The sequence below is a fragment of the Epinephelus fuscoguttatus genome, linkage group LG7, assembly GCF_011397635.1.
Source record: "Epinephelus fuscoguttatus linkage group LG7, E.fuscoguttatus.final_Chr_v1".
Taxonomy (NCBI): Eukaryota; Metazoa; Chordata; class Actinopteri; order Perciformes; family Serranidae; genus Epinephelus; species Epinephelus fuscoguttatus.
In genome coordinates this window covers 9,400,465-9,409,629 of record NC_064758.1, presented here as the reverse complement: position 1 = coordinate 9,409,629, position 9,165 = coordinate 9,400,465, and the positions used below count along the sequence as shown (strand labels likewise).

General features: G+C 40.6%; 1 protein-coding gene across 5 annotated transcripts; it reads right to left on the bottom strand.

Annotated features, from left to right (window-relative positions):
- Positions 1–896: 896 nt before the first annotated feature.
- On the bottom strand, positions 897–7,990 carry slc66a1 (solute carrier family 66 member 1). Of its 5 annotated transcripts, XM_049581948.1 has the most exons (9): positions 7,347–7,361; positions 6,608–6,666; positions 5,804–6,000; positions 5,587–5,716; positions 4,927–5,014; positions 4,268–4,422; positions 4,065–4,157; positions 2,910–3,095; positions 897–2,335 (listed from the first exon to the last, which is right to left on the bottom strand). In XM_049581948.1, the coding sequence occupies exons 2-9, from the start codon at positions 6,623–6,625 to the stop codon at positions 2,249–2,251; spliced, it is 954 nt and encodes a 317-aa protein (XP_049437905.1). In that variant the 5' UTR covers positions 6,626–6,666; positions 7,347–7,361; the 3' UTR covers positions 897–2,248. The 5 variants fall into 5 exon arrangements, with proteins under 5 accessions (XP_049437905.1, XP_049437907.1, XP_049437908.1 ...); XM_049581950.1 differs by lacking the exons at positions 6,608–6,666; positions 7,347–7,361 and adding an exon at positions 7,742–7,990; XM_049581951.1 differs by lacking the exons at positions 6,608–6,666; positions 7,347–7,361 and adding an exon at positions 7,742–7,990 and having other exon boundaries at positions 5,804–5,997.
- Between the last annotated feature and the right edge of the window lie 1,175 nt (positions 7,991–9,165).

Below are 9,165 nucleotides of genomic sequence, written 5' to 3'. Positions count from 1 at the left end.
TCTCTTGCAGGACAAAAGTCTGTCAATAAGAACAAAATATTATTCTCAGTCATTTTCTGGGGAATAATTAGGAAAACCCGAGAACTGAAGTTGGGGAACAGTAGCATTTTAAGGAAATGTGTCTCCATGAGAAGGCAATACTGTCAACACTGGCAAACAGAAACTGGCCTAAATTTACCATCACATTTCCCAGCATCGGGCCTTTTGGTTGCAATAGGGATTTGAACTGGCAACCCTTGAGTCACACAGGACCCCATCCCTGCCCTGCTTGTAGGAACTGGACTCATCTCATTAAAACATTCCCAGTATAGAGTGTTTATAAACAGCCTCTTGTTCATCCCGTGATAAATGGATGCTCCCTATCATTGGCTCTTCCTGCTAACTCCCCAACCCGCTTAACAATCTCTCTGCCACTGTTTCACAACCCTCCACCCCAAACACACACACACTGAACTCATGATATTTTCTGTACTGACCTTGCTTCCATGGTGGGTGGGCCCTTACTGTTTTGAGTGTGTGTGATTGCGTTATGTTTAATAGTGAGGGAAAATGTGTGTGTGTGCGTGGGTGTCATGAGGGGGAAGGGTGCAACTGAGAGGCCAGTGTGAATCTGCTAATGATGAAAAACAACATGGCTGTCAAGGCCTCCCAGGAGCAGGTCAAACGTAGTCAACGGGGATGGGGTAAAAGCGAAGGGTCAAAGGTCAACATCACAGCCTAGGGCAGGCCTTGACCTCTGCTGAGCTGAAAAAAGTGGAAGAGAGTAAACTGTAGAAGAGAAAGAGATTTCCAATTTTTCTCCTCAATAGGAGCAGTAAAATTCATTTAAAAAAACTAACACCATTATGATACCAACACTTTACACAAAGTTAAACAGAACACAGAAAAAGTGTTTTCAATTGTTTAATCTTTACAGCCCACTGACCCACTGAACATATTTAATATTTCTCAAAGTACAAAACAAACTTTTGTTGTGCAAAACAGTGAGAATGAAAAAAAAAAAGAAAACGTGTAAATTCTACGTGGTGGTGAAAATCTGTGTTAAAGGAGCTGTTTGTGACATTCAGAGCATATCTGTGATTAAGTCTGGTGCGGAGTGCCTGTACATGGCTCTCTACGTGGAGGTGGCTAAGCCAGTAGCTATCAGCTAACAGTGCTAACAGCATAAACAGTGCTAACAACACCAACAGTGGTGATAGAGCTAACTGTGTTAACATGGGGAGGCAGAGGATGGGAACTGCACTTTTGAAATGATGCTGTCATCAGTGGTAACTATCATATGAGCGCAGTGCAAAGCTGCGGCAATGAGCTAGCCAGTGGGACACACACTGACATGCACGCATGGCCGGACCATCTACCAGAACAACAAACAGAGAAGCTCAGATTACAACACACAAAGGTATGTACTTTATTCTCTGCTCAGGATCCCTTTCCTACACTGTATCTTTACACAGCAAATAGTTTTTTGCTGCTATATTTATGCTCTGAACGTCATACACAGAACCTTTAAGTGACTTTTATCACCAGTGCAAACAAAGCTGGTCGAGAGTCTGTATTTAAAAAAAGGAATAAAAAATAAAAAGTACAATAAAATCGTATGGCTACAATTAAAAAGATATCTTAAATGAACAAAAAAACATAAATGCTCACTTTTGTTGATTACAGTACTTGGTGTAAACATCAATTAAAAATGGACTAATTACAATTTACACTTGGAAATGCTCCACAAACATTCCCTCTTTTCAGACACATCACTGCAACCAGGTCAGGCTCCATGCAGTCATTAGTGTCATAACTGTCAAAGTACGTAAAAACACCAGAATAATTTGAGAAACCTGTGTGTGGTGGGGTCACCGCAGTAAGCAGGTTTCTGACATCTATGTGAGATCTGACATCAAACTGAGGTTTTGGCTTAAAATCAGACGAAGAAGTTCAGGCTGACAGGGAGTTCCATCCTTGTCCGACACCTGAAACCCTCAATTATCCATTTAAAACTCAAACATTAAGAGCAGTGTAAGTCATATCACTGCAGCTGAACCCAAATGAAGAACATCACCTGGCACAGTACTTTAACAGATAAAAACACATTGTAAACATCTTGAAAAAAGAGCATAATAAATAAAACTATAAAATCAAACTAAAATGTAATACTTTCTTTCATCCTGATTTGGTTGGAAATGTGATTTTGAAGATTCACTGGAGGCGAGTGTCTGTTCGTGTCCCACCAGTACACTCTGGGGTTGTTGCTTTAGCTCCCGAGCAGAGGCGATGTCTCGTCATGGTTGGCGTCCACCTCCACCTTAGCTCTACGGTAAATTATAAACTGGACAGAGATCTGAACCAGAGCGTTAAGGAAATCTGAAGACATCCTGGGAGAGAGTCTGTTTAATGTAACAAGTGCTTAGACAGGATTTCAGCTACAAACACACACAGCTATGAGGAACAAAAGATACTATTTGACCATAACGTGAGAAAATACCTGCTGACAACCTAATTTATGGCATTAAAAAATATATCTTACTGAGTAACCAGACAGTGAGTCCTTGTCATCTGCTGTGCAGCGTTGGGCCACAGAGCTCCAGACTCTCAGGACTCCAAAGTTCCAGGTTCACTGTGTGGATTTTACTACTTTAATGAACTGCAAATGTGTTGCATGTTGCATCACTAAAACTGAAACACAGTCTAGTTAAACTTCTGCAGTCTAGTTTCTTTGCTGGTTAAGCTCATTATCCTCCGAGAGTTTGGACCATTGATACTTTTGTGTTTCCACACATGCAGTCATAAGACATAAACCCATCTGATGAAGTGCCCCCTTTTCTAGCTCAGCTCTGCCTAAAATGTAGCATGTACGTGGGACTAGAGCCCAGATGCCTGGCAACGGCGGCCATGTTTGTTTCTTTAAAGGATACAATAAGGTCTAAGGAGAGGGTGCCAAGGCTGCCGATGAGCCAGGGCAAGTGATGGACTATGTAGCTGCTCTCGCTCTGGCCCCAATCCGGGTTCTTCAGCAGGACACTCAGGCCGTATGTGGTGTTTCCCAGGATGACCAGTGCAAACAGAAAGTAAGACACTCCCTCTGTCGACCTCCTTTTGAACTGTGGGGAGAAATGAGAGGACAGGAGGGGAAGTGGGAAGAACATGAACCTTTTTTTTTTAAGGAACAGAGGATGTTTCACACAGCCACTACATATTTTCCACCACAGTGATATGTGCAGATTGCAGAGGCAATTGTCCATGCTGTCAGTGCATCATATTCATTTTTGCCTGCTCAATTTTCAGTTAAAATAAATTTAGCATTTTTAACTCTGATTAAACTTAATGTTACTTCAAACGGCGCGGGATCCCTGGCGCATCACTAGTCACCGAACCTGACAGCAGCACAATAAATGGTGTGAATTATTCAAGTAAAAAAATCAGCAAAGAATGTCACTGCATACAATGGCTCAAACGAGCTTCCTCTACTAGAAATATGGAGACTATTTTTCCCTCATCAAGATAAAGACCAAAATAGGCCAACAGTGGTAAGTTATAGTCTGTGTGCATTACTGTTAAGGTAACAAGGAATAAAGTGTGTTCATGTTTTTGTGAATAACTTTAACACTTTAATTTTATAAGGCCTATCAGTAAGAAATTACTGTCAAATGTCTAAGAAACAGGCAGATATTTAAAAGTAACACAAAAGTTAATTTCCCTAGTAACTAATTACTTTCTATGCAGTAATTAGTTAAGTAATTAATTACTTTTGAGAGACGCAACTAGTAATTCTAACTAATAACTTATTTTCAGTAACTCGCACAACTGTGTGTCAGACTCTTGATACTGAGTTATCTCAGTTTAAATGTTTTGAACTTGTATGTAGTTTAACCAAAATCAGTACAATGAGAAACAAAGTGCCATTACAAAACAAAAAGTTTAACACTTATAATGTGAAAGTATGCCATATACAGTGACGCTGGGGATTAGAACAAGTATTAGTATCAGTTAATGTCTCCCACCTACAATATGCAGCCAATGGTACTGAGGAATCTACACATTTATAGCAGAACCCGCTTTGTTATACTCACATTAGTGTACATCTGGGGAAGTCTGGAACAGAGGTAGAGCACTGACGACACTGAGCCGATGGAGAAACCAACTATCTCTTTGGGGGTAAAAGGCTGCAGTGACAGAGAGGCAGACATGACAACATTACAACAGCACAAAAAAGGCCAGACGTAACTTGTTCACTTCCCTCAGGTCAATAATTAAACAAATAAACATGTCTCACCTTGATTTGATTACTATCAGAGATTGACAGCAAGGCGCGACTTCTGAACCCAGAAGGAGTAACTTCCTGTTGAGCATCTAACCCGGGGAGATGGGTCAGGCTTGTGGTGAAGCCCAGGACACAGGCTACACCCACTACAAGCAAAACCCTCCTGCCTGAGGAAGAGACAACACCTGGGTTCAACATCAATACTGGGAAAGACATCTAAGCACATTCCTCCATACAATGGTCACTGTGTCAAATATCACCAGTAAGGGAACAAACACCACACTACATGTGGCACGTGATGACATCATGACAGTGTACAGCAATTAACCTCCTTCTCCATCTAGACTAGTGTTGGATCATTGTTCATCTACACTGATATGAGAAGCGTGCACATTAAGCGGCTACATCAGATAAAACTGATCTTAGAAATGAGCAGCACCTTAGTAATAGCTGAATCATTACAGACTGTGGCTGCAGTTTTACACTTAGGGATCAAATACATGTTTGGGGTTAATCATTTATTATCCATATGTTAAGAAATGCCTGTGTGTAGGATTCCAAATGAGGCTCTGAAACTCAAGAGCACAAAACAAGAACCTGGTTCTTTTCTGTTTTGGAAAACTGAGAAGTGAAAAAAAACAAAACAAAAACAAACATACAAAAACACTCACTTTCAGCCATTCTGTTCCTCATCTTGTAGTATAAGTACATGCCCAGCATCGCCAAGTCAGCTAACACATAATAAACCGCTGTGTATGTCTAGATGACAAAGAAAAAGAAACGTGTGTCATGAAAAATTATTAAGTCATAGTATCTTGTTTTACCCTTATTTCATTGCTGCTGGTCACTGAACGTTGGCAAACATCATTTCATTATATGCTTACAATGACAATAAAGTGTCTTGTGTTTTATTGTAATGGAATTCCATTTAAAAGTCTATTTGTATTATTACTTGATAGGAATAATCTACTAAAATGACACAAATAAGAATCTGAATAATCAGTTATCTAAGTCACTGATAAAGGTACAAACAATAATAAACTGGTAATATATAATAATAATGGGACATACCTTTTTTTGTCATTACACACATAACATTCTATAACATTTAAAATACATACTTTTATTACTTTAAATGAAAAAGACATCTTAAGACATAGTTTCTGGTTGTCGTGACTTGTAATGATTGTATATTTTACATTTTATTGCCTTAACAGTTGATTGAACAATCAATTATAGCATAAGTGATATAGAACCAACTGTTAGTAATAGCCCTCCTCTGTCATGGGAAATATCCTTACAATCAAAATCCTTATATCACTACAAGTTACCTGAAGTGGAAGCTGGTCAGCCAAGAAGGAGCCCACCAAATTGCAGGTGTCACCTCCCAACCACAGCAGCAGAAACCAAATAGAGAGGGCACTGTCCATATTCCCTGTTTTACATGAGCTGTAGTACTGTCTGCAACCAGAGACAGAAGACAGACTGATGTTAAGATAAAAGGGCACTTCCTCTATGAGAGCCACAGACACCAGCACAAACACTTACGGAAGTGAGGACCCCATGAAGCAGAGAATGGACAGGAGGCCTAGGTAGATGCTGGCCATGTCTCTCACATCTTGGGCACATTCCCCAAGCCCCTCCCAAACCCACTTGGACCCATTGGGGCACAGGGAAGTGAAGTTTCCTTCAGTCGTCCATCCTAAGTTACTGCCCGAGAGGACTCCTACTGCCGACATATTCTGCTGTAGACAAAAAGGCTCAGTAAATATGCAATTTATTAAAAAACATAAATACCCACATGTAGAGTTATCTGTACATCAACAGCCTACAGACAGTGATGGTGCTTCTGAGACGGATAAATATAACGTTAGCTAACCATTTATCACAGACTTGGAGTTTTCATAGCTTCGTCACACACACTCAATCAGCCATATAAACGACAAGAAAAAAACACATACGGACCATTCATCTAGACAAAACACATTTTCCAGTTGACTCGGTTGTAACAGGGTCAGAGGCTGCTGAACACTTAAAACAACAACAAAACAACCTGTTTAGATCCGTATTCTGCTGTTACACCGATTAACGCTAAACCAAGGCTGTTAAACAAAGTGGTGTGTGTGTGTGTGACTACATTTATAGATTGTGGCACGCTAGAAAACACACATTTTTCACACAAATAAACCCAGCAGACACCACAGAAAAAAACAACCGGTTGTTAGCCACTTAGCCAGCCAGCAGCGACAACTACAGCTAACCATTACAGACAGCTAGAACTCGCCTGTGGCTTTTAGGTCGACACCGTCGACAAACTACCTCACTGTAAATAAATAAACAAATTCATCTTGCCTGTGTGGCCGCTGACATGTTGCAGCAGAGTCCTTAGCCGAATAAAAACCTCTCCGGGACTGAACAAACAACACGGAAACAGGCAATAAACAACCAGACCTGTGCTCGTGAGCTGATTGGTCGTTAGACTGAAACGTCACTGCAGCGGTTCATCAAAATGAGCACGTGACTGGTGGCCATGGTGGCTAGCTCAATAACAACTGTCAGGTCTTCAAAATAAAGGTTTAATTTGGTTTGGGCTTATTTAATAAGAATTATATTCCTCGTCATGGGTTAAATATGTGAAGCAGACATGTCTCTATGATACATTTAACACACTGTGGGTTTAAGAAGCAGAGACAGGGGAGTGTGCTGACAATTGAGAAAAGCATTTTCTATTGTTGCATCCGGTTAATGTGATGTCACAGTTTATCTACTGCGCATCATGATCATTAGAAAATTATATTTTATGAAACAAAACAACTGTAATTGATTATAGATCTTTCGAAAACATCCACTTTCAAGATTTGCTATGACTATGAAAGTTGATGAACAAATCATTCTGATTCAAGTTTAGGATCAACATAATATCTGACCCCGACTGTCATACACAATTGCTAAACACTTATTAATTCTGCGAAACGAGTTAACGATATGCTTTTATGTTAATATTACTTATCTGTAGAACTGGGACAGCTTCACGATGCCAATTTCATGTTCCGGCGCTCATGCATTTCACATACTCTCATCAAATACCTACAAGCCTTGTTAAATTAGATTATTTGGCTCCACATGGTGATTCAGTCATTAGTCCTAAGTCGTCATTAGCTCTGAGGCCTTCTACATTCTTCAACTAGCTTTGCATTTTAGTATGCGGCCGTGAAAAACAATACAGCTACTGTATGATAACCAAGTCCACGTGTAACCGGGGCTTGTATGCAAATGTTAATACTCAGTGGACTTAAAAGAGGTTGTATGGATTTCGATATAAATCGTTTAACAGCTCCTCTGCTTTGTTGAATGCAGGTAGCATGTGATGACACGTTAATTGTCATTATCACAATATAACAGAGGTTACTTTTATCATAACGACCTGTCCTGTATCTTGTTTTCAATTGTTTTCAAGATAACAACTGTCAAAAGAGAACATCCTACCTGGAGGAGACGATTAAAATCCGATGTCAGACTTTGAATGAAAAAGGAAAAGAGAGGATAGTACGGGCGATTTCCGGAATTATTTTGTGGTGATGCAAAAATGGGTCAGCTGACAGTGTGTCAGACTGACGACTCAGCACCTCACTGAGCTGATGTCAGCAGCTGCGTTTTATTTTCAGGTTTGTCATGAGTCAAGTTCCCACCGACTTCACGTGCTTCTCGTAAACTGGCTCCGACCTCAGGTTCTGTGCAGAGCCTCAAAAAAGGGCAGGAGAAACATAATGAGGGGCCTGAAACTGACACTGCATACGCGAGTCTATGCTGACTTCTTCTTTTCACAGAGCCACAAGTCATCGAAACATTTAGGACATCAGAGTTTAACAAACTTCCACATAACAGACTTGTACCATCTTTGAACACCTTTAAACCCGGGTTTAAAAACGTCTATATTCTGCGCTACCTTTGATTAAACCTTTTATTTTTAATGATTTTTTAAAAAACTTAAATTAACCATTGTTTAACCTGAATAGGCCCACTTGAGATTAAAGCCAGGAGGCAGTCCTTTTTTTCAGCAAATACGACAAAAAAAACTTTTTTTTCTATTGTCACTACATCCTGGCAGTCAGTACACAAGGCAGATCATATATGACAAATGCTGCTCTGCAAATGTATAATTTTGTCACAATGTCATCATGTGTTCTGGTTTCTGTTTGTAGTCCAAGTAGTGTTGACCAATCACGTTTGAATGACGGCAAACAGCCGTGTGGAGAAGCGGAATCCACTACTTATCAAATGAGATGCGTTAGTTTTAAATTTGCTTTTTATTTAAAATATATCTGTATTCATATGTAGATATGTGTTTAGAAATCGGCCGAAATGACCGTCATCCAGAACATGAAGTCTAGGCTCAGATATCTGCACCCCATCAGCCTGAACTATTGGCCCTCGCTGATCAAATAATCTGATCAAATAATAATCCAAGAATCCAGAGCCCTACAAAATGACCTCCAGCAGGCTACTGGTGTGCTTGTTTCTGGCAAAACTGTCAGAAACAGACTCCATGAGGGTGGCATGAGGGCTTGACGTCCACTAGTGGGGCCTGTGCTCACAGCCCAGCACCATGCAGCTCTACTGGCATTCACCAAAGAACACCAGAATTTGCAGGTCCACCAATGGTGCCCTGTTCTCTTCACAGATGAGAGCAGGTTCACACTGAGCATATGCAACAGGCATGAAAGAGTCTGGAGACGCCGTGGTGAATGTTATGCTGCCTGTAACATCATCCAGCATGACTGGTTTGGCGGTGGGTTAGTGATGGTCTGGGGAGGCATATCCTTGGAGGGTCACACAGACCTTCATGTCATAGCCAATAATACCCTGTCTACTGTCAGGGCACCAAATCCGAAGATTGTCACACGTTGCGC